The sequence below is a fragment of the Rhinolophus sinicus genome, chromosome 7, assembly GCF_057876585.1.
Source record: "Rhinolophus sinicus isolate RSI-liver-muscle chromosome 7, RSI-T2T, whole genome shotgun sequence".
In the NCBI taxonomy this organism is placed as follows: Eukaryota; Metazoa; Chordata; class Mammalia; order Chiroptera; family Rhinolophidae; genus Rhinolophus; species Rhinolophus sinicus.
This window is the reverse complement of record NC_142507.1, coordinates 1,699,059-1,718,340: the sequence shown is the minus strand read 5'-3', so window position 1 is coordinate 1,718,340 and position 19,282 is coordinate 1,699,059. Positions and strand designations below refer to the sequence as shown.

The 19,282-nt window shown below is 47.0% G+C and overlaps 2 protein-coding genes across 6 annotated transcripts in view; one reads left to right on the top strand and one right to left on the bottom strand.

Annotated features, from left to right (window-relative positions):
• The window catches only part of CPNE3 (copine 3), a 39,078-nt gene extending 27,469 nt beyond the window's left edge, over nt 1-11,609 (top strand). Inside the window, exons 12-16 of the mRNA XM_074319048.2 lie at nt 2,901-2,955; nt 3,034-3,085; nt 5,809-5,942; nt 7,015-7,251; nt 8,684-11,609. Coding sequence (XP_074175149.1) covers nt 2,901-2,955; nt 3,034-3,085; nt 5,809-5,942; nt 7,015-7,251; nt 8,684-8,794 — 589 coding nt within the window. The 3' untranslated portion in view covers nt 8,795-11,609. The remainder of the gene's footprint in view (nt 1-2,900; nt 2,956-3,033; nt 3,086-5,808; nt 5,943-7,014; nt 7,252-8,683) is intronic.
• CNGB3 (cyclic nucleotide gated channel subunit beta 3) overlaps nt 1-19,282 on the bottom strand; it is a 138,013-nt gene that overhangs the window by 14,812 nt on the left and 103,919 nt on the right. For 2 of the 5 annotated variants that reach the window (XM_074319046.2, XM_074319044.2), the window contains one exon: nt 16,279-18,339. In XM_074319046.2, coding sequence (XP_074175147.2) covers nt 18,088-18,339 — 252 coding nt within the window. In that variant the 3' untranslated portion in view covers nt 16,279-18,087. Of the gene's footprint in view, nt 1-674; nt 788-5,456; nt 5,514-6,258; nt 6,397-12,334; nt 12,422-16,277; nt 18,340-19,282 lie in introns of those variants that run through there. The other 3 variants (XM_088799336.1, XM_088799337.1, XM_088799334.1) reach the window with 3 other exon arrangements.

Genomic DNA, 19,282 nt, shown 5'->3' with positions numbered 1-19,282 from the left:
CTAGAAATAAAGGGTAATGTCTAGTGGTGCTGTCTTTATAGAGGAGAATGTCTGGCTTTACATGCTTTTATTTTTAAACAAGAAGAATAAATGCACTAGCTTTTCAATACAATAAAATGAAAGATTAGGAAGAAGAAATAAAGACCTAACATAATCGTAGTAGATTCCAGGTGCGTGTCAGCTGCTCAGTGTCAGGGACAATTTCAAGGACTTCGTACGCGGTGTTCAGCTAGCCCTCATACTGGCTATGAGGTAGGACTGTCACCCTCTGCACTGGACAAGGAACACTGAGGCATGGGGTCCAGTCACTCGTCCAGGGTCACTCCCTGGTAACTGACAGACAACGTGAGCCTGGGCGGTGCGGCTCCAGATGTGCTCCACAGCTGTACTATGCTATATGTCCTCTAAAGTGGTTTTAAAAACCCACCAAATTATTACATTAAATGAAGAGATGATTCTTTGCAAGTTCAGCAAAACTGAGACAAGTCTTTGTCAACACTGACCGCCGTGAAAGAGAGAAAACACACATTGAATATTAGTAATGAGACAGGGATTATCAGCATAAATTCAGGAAAAAAACGTTAAAAATCATAGGTTAATACTCTACAAAACTTGATGCTGTCACTTTGGAAAATCTGGAGTACAGGATGACTTTTTAGGAAGCTTTAACTTACCAAAGTTGACTCAGAGGCAGGAAACTGGAACAGAGCAGGGCCCACGAGCGGAATGGGACAGCTGCCCCTGACAGGCAGCCAGCCAAGACAGCTGCCCGTGAATTCTCGCAGACCTGGAAGGAACGGATTCAAACCAAGTAAACAGAGTGGACTATGAAGGGGTGAGCGTTCAGAAAGGTGGTCAGATGCAACATAAAATTAAAGATCAACAATGTCTCACTGACCAGCAATCACTGATTCAAGGAGTTAGGATAAAAGAGCACACAACTCATGGTGCAGTAAAGACCGAGAGTGAATTCTGGTAGAGGTCTAGGATCCTTAGTGAGGGAAAACTGCAGAATTGTACTGAGCGACGAAGACGGAAACTTGTTTAAATGGAAATACGTAGCACAATTCTAGGTAGGCAGATGTCGTAATGATGTGAGATGGAAAATTTCCCCTAAAGTAATCAGTTGTAATCAAAATTGCAATGGAAGCCTGACGAAGTGATTCTTAAAAATTTCTAGAAGTGAAAGTGAATCAGGATAGCCGAGGATTTTTCCAGGAAACAAAAAGGAAAGGGGAATTTGTTCTAGTGGATAGGAAAACAGGTTAAAGCGGTCTCAGTTACAATTACAGAACTGTACACGACAGTGGAACAAAACAAGAAGCCTAGAAACAGACCTGTGTGTGTGACATTAGTCTCTGATAGAGGTGCCGTGTTGTGGGAAAAGATTGTAACAGCTGTCAGACTGGACATGACCTGAAATTGGGTCCCTGACTCAGACCTGTAGGTTAGGATACTGTCCTGTATAAATCACAGACGTAACCGCTGAAGTGCACACCCAGAACCAAAGCGGGTTGGACAGAATAGAGGTTTATTTCTCTTTCATGGTGAATGTGCGGAGGTGAGTAGTTCAGGGCTAATAGGCCGCTTCTGCCCATGTCAACCCACAGTCCCACGCCGGGGAGCTGCTGTGACTCATCTTGTCCAGCGGCAGGAGAGGAGAGGGGACCCGCCATGCGGGGGCGGTCACTTCTGCTCACACCTCCTTGGCCAGCGCCTGGCCACCAGCCCCCGGGCCATGTGCAGCCCAGAGGGACGGGGTGGAGCTGTGTGGCCTGTGGCCGGATGTCCTGTTACTGCAGGGAGAGAACGGGTATCCGTGGAGAGTGGCGTTTTCTGCTTCACACCCTCCTCCAGAACTTTCCAGATGGAACAGGCGTTTAATATCAAAACCAAACCTTGAAAGTTCTGGGAGAAAACACATGTGAATTGTTTACAGTACCGCAGTGAGATAAGGCCTTTTAGCAAGACAGCAGAGGCAGAGATGATGAAAGAATTATTTGTTCACAGTCATTAATGTTAAAAACTATAAAAGGAAAGATATTTTAAATACAATTAAAGAGATTATACACGAGGAAAAATATTTCGGACATATATGACATAGGTTCTATCCTCAATGCAAAAAGGACCATTAAGAATTAATATAACAAAGAATATCCCCATTAGGAAAATTAGCATGTCCATCCTGGTGGTTTGGGCAGGACACTGGGTGTCTCAGAGGGGGGCAGTACCCACGCAGCGGGACCCTCGGCACCTGCCACTCACAAGAGCTGTGTGTTCAGGCTCAACTCCCTCATCCTGAAACCACTGGGGCCAAATACTCACACATTTTGCTGCAGAAACATGAGAGTTTTATACGTGGTATTTGACCAGGTTTCGGTACCCAAGTGTGTGAATTTTCATATTATGTGGCGAGGTTAAAGGCTATAAACAACCCCAGCTCAGGGGAGCTCAGGCTTTACTGTCACATGAGTTTGTGGAAACCTGATGAAAAACCTTGTGGTCTTTAGGACTTAATGGATTTATCTACAAATTTATTCAATGAAATAATATACAGTATTTAAGTGGAAAAGGACATGTTATAAAATGTGATTGTAAACTCCATTTTTTTTTAATTTTATTAAATTTATTGGGTGATGAACACACAGTAAACTCCATTTTTATAATTATACAGACATTTTTCTCCTTCAATGGACATAAAATATTTTGAATGAGAATTGCCAAATATTAACATTTTTTTCCTCTGGCAGTTATTATGGGTAATCTTTGTTTTATCTTTATGTATTTTTAAAGATTTTAAATTTAGAAAGTAAGCTGATAGTGGTTTTATTATGAGTAAAGATAAAACTCTTTCTATTTTGAAAAAACGATCTTTTACTTATTTCAAATTTTCTTTTTAGCGATAAGATGTTTCCAGCTTTTGGTTTTGGCGCTCAGATACCTCCTCAGTGGCAGGTAAGAGGAAATGCCATTTTTAGATTTGTCTCCTACAAAAGCAAAACCAGCCTCTTCAGCTCTCTTTGCTCTTTTCAGGTTTCACATGAATTTCCCATGAACTTTAATCCATCCAACCCCTTCTGTAAAGGTGAGTTAGAAACACCCACGGAGAGTGTCAACTGAAAGCCTCACTGGTGTTTGTTACTTGCTTTCTTCTTGTGATTTAAAGCTACTCAGTCCGCGCTCTAGGTTTCTCTCTGTGACGTATTTCCCTCCTGCCGAATGGAGCAGAGCTGCACCAGCTGGTGGTTAGAGTGGTCACACAACATGGGGAGGAAGCCTGCAGGCCAGGCTCCTCCCCCTTCCGAGGTCTAACAGAGCAGAAGAATGCTCATAAAAATAGTCATACTGTTTTCACATATAAGCTGACTTTAAAAGGAAGCTTCAATGAAACAAGTAATTTGGTGTACGGATCTTTTGATGCTCTTCTCAGAGTAGCAGTCACTCTGTACGAGAAAAAGGTGTCCAGTTTCGAATTCCTTGTCACTCAAACGTATTCTGTGGCAGGTGGGCCGGGCTCAAGGAGCAAAGGATACGCCCCAGTAAAGCCAGCATTTGAGTTTCATTCTTTTTCCTTACATTTTTCAAATATCCAAGTGCTTCCTCCTTTTTACCCTTCGAGCAATTAACCAAAAATGCAGAATCTCCACCAAATCTATAAGCTTGGAGGAGGTAGAGCAGGTGAGGCAGCGGCTTACCAATGCAGACAGCCGATGTCCCGCAAAGGGCCCCTGACAGTTACAGAACGTGAGCGTTTCTGACAAAGGGCCGGTCCTGTCCTCGCCTCTTCCTAAACAGCATTCACAAGGTGGAAACACAGACATTCTGCTGGGAGACTTTGTATCACGGTTTTCTCCTATTTCCTGAACGCTTTTCCACACCGAATCCGTGTCCCTTTGATGTACTTCCAGTGGCTGGCGGTGGCTTTTCTTATCCGGACCCATTTGAAACTGGGAACATTACTCTTTTCAAGAACTGTGTTTTATGCTTATGATGACACTGGAACAATTTTTGGAATTTGTAATTAGGTTTCATTTAGTGCCAGTGGGTATGGATGACTTATACCAGGTGACAATTCATTTTAGACGTTTACTTGCTCTGATAATATGGGCCCATCTTTGGGCTGCCATCAAGTGCAGCTTTTCTACTTTTGGTTTAGTCTGGAAAAAAGAGTCTGTTTGGTTTGAGACAAAGGAGATACTGTACAGAAAAAATACAGCCCGTTTGAGGGCAGGGAAGTGGACTCCCCTTTTTGTAATCCCTGATTTATTTGTCCAGAAAAAACGTGTCTCATTTGTTCTTGTAATGCAAAGGATTTTAGTGTAATTCTGTTTTAGTGGAGGAACTGAAGGCAATTGCTATTTGTGAAGCAATTTAATTCATAGTTTGTATACCTTCAGATTGAAAAGCAAGCTAAGATGACAGACATAGAAGAACATATTCTTGCTGCGGTTTGGACTCAGTTTTTCTGCAGCATATATCGTTGCAGTAAGATACCACTGCAGTAAGACTCCACTGCTGGCCTGTGCTGATGCTGTTTTTGTTACTGTTGGACTGACTGCTAGTCACGGCCTCACCTTATGCTGTAAAATCAGCTCGAGGTGTGACTTTTACATTTGCAAAGGTTGGTCATGAGACCACTTATCCCTAAGTTCAAAGTGTTGATGGGAACTCTGCAATTGGCGGAGGAGACAGTCTGTGAAGCTCTGAAAGCCAGGACGTGCTGCTCTCATTGACCTTGGCTCTGTTGCACATTTTGAAGCAGGAAGCCTGTTGGGTTTGCATTAACCATCTCTGGCAGCAGGCTTCCTTGGTCTCAGCGTGCTGTGGGGGTTTCTAGAGAACCCCCAGCACCCAACCACATGGGGCTCGCTAACGTCTGGGCAGCTTCGGTAGCTGCACATGTGACATATAAGTTTCGTCCCAGTACTTGTTCCAGGAATGTCGGTCGACTTTCACCAAGCCGTGCCGTTAGGACAGCCTCCCAAGCCCAGCGACCTACTTTATGTCCCTCTTCCAGTGGCCGGGCCACAGCGCTACTCTGTTTCTTCTCCGTCTGGGACTCAGGCTGGGGAGCAGCCGCTATCGGGATGTGCTGCTCCCACGGCAGAGGGAGAGAGCGAGGTCGCTGGTGGAAGCAGGCAGTCGGTCGGCTTAGACGTGGTGGCGCATCCGTTGGCGTGTGGTGGTCAGAGCTAGTCAGGGGGCCCTGCCCAGGCTCCCCCTGCCGAACACCCGCAGGCCTGGTGGGGCCCAGAAACCCGCACGTCACTATCTGTGTAGCAGAACTGGTACTGGACTCGGGAGCGAACACGTGGGACTGCAGCCCACCACCACGCGTAACCTCCGCGTCACTGAGCAAACGCTCGACCAGAGTGGACAGTGGGTTCACAGCCAGCTGGCACTTCTCTGGCTATGTATGCAAACGTTTGTCCATTCAGTCAGTAACTTTTTCTTACCTCTTGATGTCAGTTGTATAATGCAGCATCTTTTCTTTTTCCATCAGAGTCTCATTCCTAAAACACATCAAAATTAAGCACTATCATAATCCTTATGTGGATTAATGAATCATTTGGCTGAGATGAAAATAACTGCCTTCTCCTGGGGGAGGGCAGCATTCATAGGTCGGGGGATGGAACCCAGCTGTGGCATTTTGTGACCCACACGCAGCTCAGAGCAACTCCTGAAGGTGGACGTTTGACTGTTTAAAGCACTGCGTGTGGATACGTATGTATAATAAAGTAGCTGGCGGGGGGACTAAAGAGCAGTTGAACTGTGCCTGAGAATCTGAATGCTGCTTGTCTCTTCTAGGAATCCAGGGCATTATAGAGGCGTATCGGGCCTGCCTGCCTCAGATAAAGCTCTACGGACCAACCAATTTTTCTCCAATCATCAATCACGTGGCCAAGTTTGCTGCTGCAGCCGCTCAGCAGCGCACAGCTTCTGTAAGTGCCCTGTCGCTGGGGGCCAGGGGCCAGGGGTGGGCTCTGTGTGGCTGCCAGTACCGCTTTGCTGTGGATTTGGTCCGGCCAGAGACAGACACAACATGCAGTAATGGCAGTCACCCTTGGTTTGGGAGTAACATCTGCTGTCGTTGAATTAGTGATCATTAAGAACAAGACAAGAACAAAACAGCCCTTACACCGGGAGTCTCTTCTCTGTCTTTTGAATTAAGTTTTTAGATAGGTTCTACCCTCAAAAATGGCTTTTGTCTCCCGTTTTGGAGGCAGACCTAACAATTGAAGGCTTGAAGAGACTTACCATGCCAGCTGCTGTTGCAGAATTACTTCCCGTAGTAAGAAGGAGTGAGTTAGACACCATCACCTGGTGAACCTTGGATGCCAACACTCTCCTAGCTTCAGCATTCTCAAAGGCAGGCAGGAGGACGTCAGACAGCTGCTGAAGGAATGCGATAAGGTGATTCCTCGGCCCGAGTACACACACAGCACGTTAGCTGCTATTACAAATCTAATTCCCATCCTAGACTTAAATGACCCAAAGATGGAGTCACAACTTCATGTGACATTTTATCACTTTCTAAAAAGGTTTATCAGAGATGACAGAAATGAGAAAGAGCCCCCTCCAACCTGCCAAACCATATGCGTTTTTTAAAAGTATATTTTAGTTTGATAAACAATTCTCCTTCTACCATATTTGATCTTTTAAGAACAGAGTTGCCACTTGCTCCCATTATCGCTATTTCGACATTTAATATTTTAGTTAAGTCAACGTGTTTATACCTATGTTTACGAAAAGTCTAATCTTTGACATTTCGACATCTTGATTGCATGGATTTATGCCAACCCTATTTTGTGGTCTGTTGTACTTGTAATGAACCTGCAGTTTTTCTGTCAGGAGATTCCCTTGTCATCAGACAATCTTAGAATATTGTAAGTAGATGGGAAGGAAAATGAGCGAGAAAGACTAAGCGCCTCATGGAGCTGGAGGTGTCCTCAGCCACCGCTTTTATTGTTCGGAGTTGCATCTGCTCAGTGGACGCCCTTCCTTTCTCGGCAGCAATACTTCGTGCTCCTCATCATCACTGACGGTGTGATCACGGACCTCGACGAGACCAGACAGGCTCTGGTTAATGCTGCCAAGCTGCCCATGTCCGTCATCATCGTTGGGGTGGGCGGTGCCGACTTCAGCGCCATGGAGTTTCTCGACAGTGACGGGGGCAGTCTGCGCTCCCCGTCGGGCGAGGCGGCCATCAGAGACATCGTCCAGTTCGTGCCTTTCAGACAGTTCCAGAACGTGAGTACAGCTGCTCCTGGCCCTGGGGCACGCTACGGTGTGGCCAGTCCACAGCCCAGGAGTGGGGTGGTGTTGGGGGCAGAAGATGGGGGAGATTTCCATCGGAAGAGCCCTGGTTAGGTCGGGCATTTGTGCGTCAGGCTGAGTACTTGCGGCCTCTTGCAGCCTGTGTGATAAACTGTTAAACCGGTGCTGTTGTGAACATCTTAAGATAAAGGTCATCTTTACTTACGTGACAACAAAAACGCTGTACAAGTATGTGGTGAATACCAAACTGGAAGCTGATTTGATTCAAGTCTCTTAGGAGACGGTTTTACCCAGTTTACTCCAATGGTGACATCTTGTAAAACTGGCACAGCATCACACCATGATGTTGACACTGGGACACAGTCAGGGTCCCTCATCACTGGATCCCCATGTCGCCCTTTCCTAGCCACACCGCGTCCATCCCACCTTCCTCCTCTCGTTAAGCCCTGGCAGCTAATCTGTTCTCCATGTCTCTCATTTTGTTATCTCAACCATAGTAGAGAAGTGGCATCAGACAGTGTGGAACCCTTGGGATTGGTCTCTGCACCCAGCGTACGTCTGGACAGTCACCCCCACTGCTGCGCGTGCCCCTTTTTATCACTGAGCACTGTTGCAAGCTCGGGTATGCAGGGCGACCCCGGTGGTGTCCAGTTTTTGTTCTGCACAAGCTGCTGTGAACATTGTACACAGGTTTCTGTGGGAACCTAAGTTTTGTTTCTCCGGGATAAGCACCGGAAGTACAGTTCTGGGTCGAATGACCGTTGCATGTTTAATTATTAAAGACACTGTCGAACTTCTCCAGAGTGGCAGTGCCGTTTTCCATCCCACAATGATGGATGAAGGGTGGGCAGGGGGTGCAGTTAAGAAGTGGTAACATTAGGGGTCTTTGTGGTGATGAGACAGGTGTGTATCTCGATTGTGGTGGAGGTTACACAGGTCTACCCAGATGATGAAGTTACACACACACACACACACACACACACACACGAGTGCATGTGGGACAGGCGAAACCTGAGTAAGGGCTGTGACCTGTTCCAGTGTTAGTGTCCTGGTTTTGATGTGGTTCTATACTTAGAAAAGGTGCTACCTTCGGCGGAAACTGGGTAAAGGGGACATGGGACCTCTGCATTATTTTTGCAACTTCCTGTGTACCTATAATTATTTCAAAATAAAAACAAAATGTGAAAAGTAATACCGAGTGAATGAAAGACCCACATTTAAGGTAAAATTGTCACCTCAGGAAGGAGCGTGACACCTGCTGGCGGGGTAGTAAAGCATTACTGGGTTTATTGTGGTCCCCGGCAGCGCCCAAGGCAGTTACGGGCCTGGGGCCGTCCCTTCTCACCGCCCGCCGAGGGCCCGTGGTCTCTGTGGTGGCTGAGTCGCCGTGCTCTCTCGTCCACAGGCTCCCAAGGAAGCGCTGGCCCAGTGTGTCCTGGCCGAGGTGCCGCAGCAGGTGGTCGGCTACTTCAACACCTACAAGCTCCTTCCGCCCAACAGTGCTGCTGCCAAGTGACAGCCAGCCTTCTGCCCCGCGGGGGGCCTGGCCCACGTGCCTCCACCGCGGCATTTACGCGCAAACACACTTCTCTACGGCCTGTATCTACTTAAAGCATTCTGTTTATACTTTTTTCGGAAGGAAATGCAGTTAATCTTTGCCCAATCAATTCGGTGACTGCTAGTGATTTATAGTACTTGCAATGAGGCTGTCTGGGTGAGAAGCTGGCGTGGGGAAAGCCGGGTTTGTGGGGACTGTCTCCTCCCACGAGATGAAAGGCTGTGCGGCTTTTGCCACAAAGAATGAGGACTTGTGGATGCTGTGATCTCAGGTCGCTCTGCTTGGCCAGCTCCAGGCAGTGTGTGTGCTACACGCCAGCGCCCGTGCTGGTGACAAGAGCTTCTCAAGGCAGATGGTACTGACTGTCCCTGGAACGGCTGAGCGCTTTCCCATGGGCTCCAAGCACCCCACGCGGCCTGAGTGGGGCTGCGGCCCAGCTGGCCCGGCTACACCGCGGAGCACCCACCAGGACTCGGGGAGGCGCTGCCCAGGAGCGGGGCTCACACCGGGTCTCCGAATGCAGCCTGCAAGGCGGGGCCTCCCGGGGTGGCCGTTCCTGCCTGTGTCCCCGTTGTCCCCTGGGGAACACTGCACACGCCCACACACTGCCCGCCCACAGATGGCAGCGAGTGCTAGGCCCCACGTTATGTTAATTGGAGTTTGTTACAGTGCTTAGGCCGCTTCTTCCAGGAAGGCTATGAGGACCAAACACATACGGGGAAACAATCCCATTTCCTTTTTACTAATGATAGACTACTTGTTAAGAAAAGGCAATTTTTTATACTTTCCTTGCTAAGATCCCACACATTGATTTGTACATTTCTACAGTCATGTAGACATATTTTTTTTTGTAACATTTTTCGTTTGACCTTTAAACTCATGATAGTGGTTCTCTATTCATTAAAATCACATTTTGCATTTTAATTATGTGCTATTTCCTAAGCCCAGAATGTACTGTATTAATCATAAAACCTGTTATAAATTTTTAAAAGCCAACTGCTGCATTTAGAGTGGACTTTACATGCTTTTTCTTAAGAGTAGACGCCCCCGCCCCCCCACTGTTGCCCTTTAGAACATGTTCCTTAGCAAACCTATTATCGGAACAGACTCAGGAATGTCTTGTTGAGGACCTGTGTGCCAAGTCCTATGCATCTCCACATACTGGGCAATCATCTTGTAAGACCTTAATGGTAAACACTGCGTGTTTTTCACATGTCCTCACATGGATGTACCCTGTGCCATGTGACATGCCTTTCAGTCTGTCTGAAAACCTGTAGCACAGCTCATGTCTCTGGTTCTGTGAAATCAATGTCTGGCTAAGGGACTTAAAACATGAGTTTCAAGTGTCTTTGGTCTGATGAGATGGAATGAGTGGGCTCAGCCAAGGTCAGGCTGAGCAAGGACCTGTCTACTGCTGTGGCTGCCCAGCTGGTGGCACAGCTGCCAGCTTCCCATTTGGCTGCCGGCCTCCGGGTGAGTGCTGCGAGGTGCCTGACCAGTCGTCTGTTGCCCTGGTACATGGCTTTAGTGGCCAAGTCATCCCAACATCAGTTGGGGGAGGAAAAATGGGTGGTTCTTCCAACAGCTGGGAGCCTCGGTTGCCTCGTGTCCTAATTTCAGTTCTCTGTGTGTGCTTGCTGACAGCACATACATGTTGCTGTGGTTTTCAGAAGTTTCTTGTTTTAAACACATGAAGCCTTTCAAAAAAGGATTTATTTGCACATGTCCTCAACGCCTGGTGAGAGACGGAGTAGAGCTCATCACATTTCACTGGGCTGCCTCCATCACCAGCTCCTCGTAGCACCCGAGCCTCCTGCCCTGGGCACTGGGGACGCTGGTCGTGAGCGCTTGAGTTCCTGGGCCAAATAACAGTGCTTCTGTCACCACTGTCACAGGGATTTCCTCTTCACTATTTCAGATTCCCTTTGAAAATTGGTTTATTATTATTCATTCTTGATCAGGTTCATCAGTAGATGCTGTGATTCCTAAGAACTGTGATTCCAGCAAATTAGGGTAATTGATACCTTTCTGCAGTTTTGAATAAGAGCATTTCCAATTTCTAAATTATTTTATAAAATTCATATAATTTCTACGTTTCAACTCATCGCATGTTGATTTAATATTGTTTTATATTCAGATAGTCATTTTCCCTGCTGTGCCACCATTCATTCAAGTGCCATCAGTTCTTAAAATACATTTAAAGAAAAAATCACCAGGCTGACGTTCACACCTCCTATAATCAGACACAACACGAACACATGTGGGATGGCGCTGCCTGGACAGACGCGCAGCTTCTCACGCTGGTACCTACTAGCACCGTCACCCACCTGTGCTTGGAACAGAAAGGTTCTCGGCCCGAGGTCTAGTCGGCCCAGGGCCTCATGCCCGCTCCGGTGGCCATGCCTCCCAGCCGCCCAGGGTAGGGCAGGCCCCACAGCTGCCTTTTCCTTCTGTGCATTTCCCCTAAAGCCATCGCCAACAAATGTCTCCCAGTCTCTGTGTGCGGTTGACAGTCATGGAAGTGGCACATAAGTGAGTTTGGCTGAAATTGCGAGAAACTATTTTGTGCTTTTTGGATGTCGTCATACTTGACAGTAAGTGTGTAAGTTACAAATATATGAACTGGTGTTAAATATATCTTCCATTTGATTTCCCTTTGGATAAAGTTATTTCTTGATGTGATATAATACTGCCTTGTTTTTATTTGTATTCTTTCTCTAAATGTTATCAAAACCAGTAGAAAAGTTAGAAATAAAGTGAATGTAGTACTTTAGGTGACCTGTATTCCATATTTTACTAAATTAAAGAGTTTGGGGGTTTTATTATTTTATCGGGTTTATTAATTTAAACGCTATTGACTGCATTCAAGATACTTTTCTGGGTACGAGAAGGGAAAGGTTCCCTGCTTATTGGTGGGGTGGCCTGAGAATCTGGTGCTGTTTTATGTCACATTCCGTCCACTCCACCCTGGGGAACTGGGTCATTCATTAGCAGAATCCTGTCCGTGCCCCTTCCTGTTTGGACTGTAATTAAAACCCAGCTCTCCTGAAGAACCTCTCCTCTGCAGCCCTCTCAAGTGCTGAGTTCCGTCCTGCTCCCCCACTGGGCTCGCACGCAGGTGAGCGACTCCTTGGTCCTCTCCTGCTCAGACAGCACTCGCCTCTGCAGCCCTCCAGCCTGCAGTGTCCTCGCTGTGTTGGCTCACTGTCCCTTCCTCCTGAGCTTGTCCGCACCTTAGCTCAGCCCTGCTCCTGAGGTGACACCCTAGACCTCCTGTGTTCCCAGCAAAGCCCTCCCTCATCTCAGCTTCTTGTGTCCGTTTCCCAATAAGAACGACCCCTTTCCAGCTCACTCCCTGCCGCATCACAACTCCCGAATCATTCTCCTCGGCACCATCCATCCACTAGTCCACCACCTCAGTGTTGCTGCTGTGGCCCACCAGTGAGGCTTCTGCTGCTCCCCCAGTACCTTCCCCCCTCCTGTTTAGGCTTTACTTACTGGTTTCTTGTCCTCTTCACCCACTCGCATGTGCGGTCCAAGAAATCAGGGATTCTGTTTCCTTCGCTCACTGCTGCATCACAGAGTCTAGAAGAGAACGTGGCATTTAGCAGGTACTCCCTAGTAGATGCGGAAATGGAAGGTCACGCAGGGTTTTATGATGTAGAGGAAGCAGACGAGCCTCCAGACAGAGAAATGGACACTGCCAGTGGCTCAGAGTCAGGAAGAAGGGTGGGCTGGCACAGTGTTGGTACATGTGCTGCAATAACCCTTTCATTTCCTAACTGAATCTCTACTCACTTTTACAAAAGGGATATCAGAATTCCGCTGTACTAATGGTGAAATCTGTGGTTATGCCTTTCGGAAGGACAAGCTAAAGCTGGGATTTCCCATTCTGATCTGGAATAGAAACATGGCTCCAATGTGGCAGACTTGACTGTTATTTTGCTCCTTGAAGTCTTGGGAAATGTGTTACCTGAAAAAGTCTTTGTTCAGGTGGCTGCTACTATTATCAGGTTAGTCCAGGAGCTTCATGATTGGGAACGCTGCAGTGTCTCTGTCCTTGTGACACAGAATTTTGTTTTGTGACTGTAACTGGGGCTTGGAATAGGAATCTCTAAATTCCCTTTCAAGTCGAGGATTCTGGTGTAAACACCAGAGGCTGACTGACTTAAAGCTGATGCAAGAAGCCGCATCACGAGCCTGGTTAATCAGCCTTAGCATTCACCGCGTCTGAGTCCAGTGTCACTTACCATGTTTCCCCGAAAATAAGACCCAGTCAGACAGTCAGCTCTAATGCGTCTTTTGGAGCAAAGATTAATATGAGACCCAGTCTTATTTTACTATAAGACCTGGTCTTATGTAATATAAGACCAGGTATAATATAATACTGGGTCTTATATAAGATCGGGTCTTATATTAATTTTTGCTCCAAAGCCTCATTAGAGCTGATGGTCCAGCTGGGTCTTATTTTCAGGGAAACACAGTAGGACTCCAGCCAGAGGATCCCTGTGACTCTAGCAGAACCACTGTCTGCGGTGGGCAGAGATAAGCGACTGTAAGAGGGACGCAAGGGACTTACTGTCTAGAAATACGAGGTCTTACTGATTAATGGGGCAATTTATTTGACCTTTGAACCATGACTTCTAGTCACAAAAGCTACAGCAGGAAAAATATAGCCAGTCATGACACTCATCGAAGAAAACATGCAATTTTACTACAGTGTACGGGTAAGGGAATTAAAACAGGAATTTCAAGGATCTTTGGTCTGATTAGATAGAATACATTCCAGAGCAGTGCCATGATGAGTATCTTCCCAAGATGTTAGAAATTCCTCATAGAAAGGTAAAATCTTTACTCTCACGGCTCTGGCCTGAGGCAGCAGGTCCAAGCTGAAGCTGCGAGAGGGCTGGCTTCTCCTGACGTCCCTCTCCTGGGCGTGAGGCGCTGTCTTCTCGCCGTGCCCTGCCCTGCCCTGTTCTCTGTGCACACACACCTGGTGTCTTTCTTCTCATAAGGATGAGGACACCTGTCCTTCTGGATGAAGACCCCACCCTTACGACCTCATTTCACCTTAATGACCTCCGTGAAGACCCCATCTCCAAACACAGTCACACTGGGGGTAGGACGTCAGCATGGGATTTGAGGGGTTACAGGTCGGTCCGTAGCAGTAAGCTTAGCAGTGTCTGCAGGGCCAAGTGCAGCCTGCATTCCCCCCTCACCCCTCCCCACCTACGCAGAAAAGCCTTGTGGGCAGGTCAGGCCCCAGCGGCAGATGAAGGAGTGGCAGTGTCTACAGTGGGCACTGGTGACTCAGGAGTCCCCGAGGCTCAAGGGCAGACCCCGGTGGTGGCAGGGCCCCTCCTATCCACCAGCTTGTCACCACACACAGCGCGGGCACCCAAGCACCTAGAAGTGCATTGGCATTTTCTCAGTCAGGGCACATGGACTTTGGAGTTGGTGCTCTTACTGTCCTCACATCATCCACTGCTGTTACCACTCCCGTGTTCCTGCCCGCCACGGTCACGATCTCTGATGCATTTGACACAGTTCCTTAGACACGTATATACTTTGGAAAGACATGCAGTGTTTTGTGTGTGTTTTCAGGAGGGAGGCCGGATGCACTGCTTTTGTTAACAACAAAAGGACACGGGATTGGGAAATTGCTCGGTAGAGTCATGGACTGTCAGAAACTTTGCTGTGAGATCTTATCAGTAAGACTGAAACTCGGCCAGGAGGATCTCGGTCATTCTGACAGAGACACAGCGGGTCCACACAGACGAGGGGTGTCTGTCTTGGCTGAGTAGTTGCCAAGGAAACGGGAGCCAGCGTGTGTGTGTTAGCCCGAGCCTGATGCTGACCTCTTGCCTTCACAGGAGCCTCTCGAAACATCACTTCTAGGTGGTCTCCACTTTCCCCCACATCCTGTAACAACGTTCCTTCCCTGTTTGGTGGGATACCTGTGTGTCCTCTGCTGCACGGTCTCCCTGCTGCCACAAGTTAATGAACTTGGCTTTGTTGGGCTATAGGTTTGTCCCTGATTGTCTTTATTAGGTAAGTTGTATAAAAATCTACATGCATGGTATTACTGAGGAACTCATTCTTTCTGCTTACTGAAAAAAAAAAAAAATCCACACTAGTTTTTAAAAAAGATCTAGCCACGTTCTTATCTTATGTGTAAATCTAATTTATTAGTTCTAATGGCTGGATAGAATTTTACCTTAAAAACACATCCACACTCGCCCACCCTCATTCCCCCGTGCCATATTTTTTTAAGGCCATTCTCCTGGTGTAGACACCGGAGTTACCTCCAGTTCATCTGTACTACAAATAATTCATTTCCTCTCACCTTTTCTCTTGGGAACCTGCGTGAGAATTTTCTGGATGTCTATCTCACATAGTACTGACTGCTGAGCTCTGTGGTGTCCTGCCAGACTTTTGCTAAGTACTACCAGATCAGCAGCTCTGACTTACACATTTGTCAGCACTTGGTATTATCTGCTTTCAAATATTTTCCAATTTGATGGGTGCAAAAGGTGGTATTCCATCTTTGTTCTGATTTGCACAAGAACTCAAGCATCTTTTCAATGTCAATTACCTATTATTTTGCTTCCATGAGTTGCCTATTAATAGTCTCTCTCCCTTTAAAATATGGGCTTTCTGTCTTTATACAAATAAGGCATAAGAGCTAGTTTTTGTCTCATTACAATTTACAAGTGAGCAGAAATGAGAGAACAGCGGCGAGCTGTCTGCATGGTACTTCCTGAAGTGTAAAAGACAGTGCCTTGAGATCAGACCCATCACAGACCGATGTTTTTAGAGGCAGTGGCACAGATGTGGAGCTACAGGGATGAGACAAACGCTGGAGGAGAGAGTGGACCATACTGTGGCATTCAACATGGACGAATGCCCGAGGAAGAAAGGCAGGTGGCGGTTCCAGGAAAAGCAAGACCAACTTCCATGGAGGGTTTGGTTGGGGTAATGGTAATTAAATTGGATAAATACGATTTAATCAGTAGGAGGGTCTAATAGGTCCCTGAGCAGAAAAGTCACGTGGTCAAAAGTGACTGCTATGGTTAGAACGTGGTATGAACGTGTCCCCCTCCGCAATTCATAAATTGAAACCCTAACCCCCAAAGATGACGGTATCAGGAGATGGGGCCTTCGGGGGTGCTCTGCCCTCACGAATGGGATCAATGCTCTTCTATAGGAGGCTCCAGCGGGATCCCTTGTCCCCACGGGAGGCCTCGGCGAGCAGGAGCCTGCTGTGAACTGGGCAGAGGGCCCGTAGGGTCCTGGACGGCCAGCCCCCGGAAGGCTGAGAACGGGTTCTGCTGTGGATGAGCCATCCCGGCTGGGCTGTGTAGCTAGAGGGGCGCAAATGCACGGAGACCGCGACAGTCCTCAGAGACCTGCTTTTTCCCATAGCAAAGGGCCCGAGACAGAGACTAGTGATTAGAGCAGATTGTAGGTAAAAAGTGAATATTTATTTGAATTGAACAGAAAAGATGTACTGAGGTTAGCAATGGAAGTGATAAAGGAAGGATAATTAGAAAGATCTGAGAAAGAAAAAGGATTTGGTGACACTATAAACAATGGAAGAGTTACTGATTATTCTTAGATTTTAGTCTGAGAGAGAAAAATGAAGATGATATTATCTGCAATAGGATAGTTTGGGGGTGGAAATAAATGACAGAGGAAGAGCACAGATCGCATTGGCATTAGAGTTTAATTACAGAGTATAAGCGGACAGCATATTATTCACAAGCTCAGGATTTTTATCCTTTGTGTTCTCCTATTATCCACCTCTTTTCGGGCCCTATTTCCACCTTTTCTTTCTGGCTTTTCTAACCCATTTCTACACACACACACTCCCATTTATCAGGTATTAACAGTTTCTCCACATTCCTTTAAACCCTGAAAACACCAGCCAACCTTCTGCACACCTTGCCATGTTTTTACGATTCTCGAACACCAGACTCAATGACAGTGAGTTTACTAAGTGGTACCTTTTACTGCAGTGGTCAGTTCATACGTGGTTTACCGAATGCATCCATGTTGTAGGCTTCTTGGCTAATGGAATTCATCAGAACCCTCTCTGCCAAGTGCTGTTCCAATGACCATCTCCAGGGCCTCGGAACAGGCTTATTACGCAGAACTTAATGCTATGCACTACTGGCATTTATTAGAATTAATTCTGTACGTATTATCACTTCCGACATCAGCCCGGCTTCTGGCCGCCTCACTGCGTGAGACTTTGGTAATTGTGCTAATGACAGCTGACTCATGACAGCTTCCTGAAGTACACTTAATTAATCTGGAGATTCTGTAAATAGCTGTCCACGTAGCTTCCGCAAACTATAGGGATATGTCAGTCCGACAGCAGGCTGCCCTCCTAACCTCATCACTTTTCACTAAAGCCGCAGATGAGAAGCTCAAATCTGGCACCTGTTGAAGCAGATGCTGGCGGGACATTCTGAGACGGTCCCTTTAGCCTCTGTGAAGATGGGGGTGACCTGATTCCCCCGAGTCTGTTGAGTCACATGACTTGGGCAGACTTGCCTTTTAAGCTGGTCTGAGGGAAAATGTGAGAGTTTGTGTCCTTAGCCAAGGGCACGATTTTCCCGGCATGCTGCTGACATGGGATGTCTGTCTGATGACGCTGCTCCTTGGGGGTTCTTCCACAAGTCAGAGCTCACATCCACCATCTCCGGTCCCCTGCAGGCCCAGCTGCTGGACGGTGTGACATCTGAGTGACTGCTCACCCTTGCTTGAGTGGAAACCACCTGACTTTTGACACTTTATTAAAATCTCATACTCCCCGACAAATAAGAGGTAATATGCACGTACATGGAACGTTTATCCAAGACTAACAGTGCCACACAAGACTTTAACACACACACACAAAATTTAAGAGACAAGGTTAGTGAGTCAGAGCCAAGACCAAGCTAATCCAATGGAGGGAAGAAACATCATCAAGAAAGAATGAAGATGAAAACCCTACTATGTACAATTAGGAGAAGTACCAACTGTGTGAAGTTAATGACAACAGATGAACGGCATGGTTTTGAATAATCTTCTCACTTCTCTTACTGCATAAGATCACAGTCCCGTTAAGTCCCAGAAATGAAGCTGGGGCTTTGTCTGATTTCTCAGGGGTCCCGGCAAGGTCTTTTCCCGTCATTAACGTAAGTCACAGCCTGGGTACAAGCTCTGTGGGAACCAGTGAGATCACATCTGAGATAACCCAACATTTATTGCTGGGCCTCTCCTTTGGCTGCAGTTGGCAGCACCTCTTCCCTGGGCTGGGCAGAAGGAGCCATGCTGATGAGTGACCGGCGGGCAGTTGCTCTGGGTGACACTGCCCTTCTAATGGGCACGGCCTCGTCTGTAGCAGAGACTGCTCTGCGTTTGAGTTTGTCCAGTGCTTTCTCTCTTGGCCCTCTTCCTTTATCTTCACATCCTTTCCCTTTATCCTCTCCTCCTTCGCAGCTCTCACTGTGTTTCTAGAAGAAGCAGTTGCAAAGAATCCGTAATGAAATCGTTATCAAGGACAGTGGAGTCTTTCGATTCATATACAAGGGCTAAGGATCAACACCAGGACAGAGACGGTCCGAATTCCGTTAGTAACCGTGTCCCGTGTGCCTGGCGTGCATCTGTCCTCGGAGGCTGTGCTGATGTGTTGGACATGGGAGTGGGCTCCACGCTGACGCATGTGCAGTGCTGGGCCGCACTGCGCTTTGTCCCCGCCGAGGGCTGTCTTCCTGTGGGTCCTCTCGCTCTCTGACCTAGTACATTAGGTGCTCAGGACCTTTGCTTTGCTATTAAAATATTTGCTTATTTATTTTGTGAAGATGAAATTTTAAATATTTATTTTTTAATAAAAAGTATTAAGTGAATACCATGAAAACGCTATAGAAAGTGTGGTTTTCCTCCTGCATACACTCGTGGGAGACCCTCACGGAGAAACTCACGTCTCTTCCTCTATCATCTCCATTCGTCCCACGGGTGCCTGAGCCATCATTTCAGAACCTATTGTGTTTAGTGTCTTCTGTAGAACGTTCATAGTGAGAAAACATCATCCGCCCTTCACTGGAGACACTTGGGATCAGTTTCAGAGAGGCTTGTATGAGGTGTGACGTAGAGAACCTTACTTAACACACTGCCTGATGCATTTCTTGACCCCCTTAAGTCTTTACCCAAATTATTATTTCTATGATGATTCAGTGAGGCTGGTTTACACTGTATCCTACCTTTCACCACAGTGGTGCATGTTTGGAAAAGGAAGAGGCGGTTTTCATCTCGTGAGTGTGACTGACTATATATTTGCTTTACAGTTTTCTGAAAGAGCCACATTTAGAGATAATATAATGACTAGATTCAGAAACCCTGAAACCTGCTCTGTTTTACAGTATCTACCCTCATAGGCTTATTATGAGAATCAAAGAA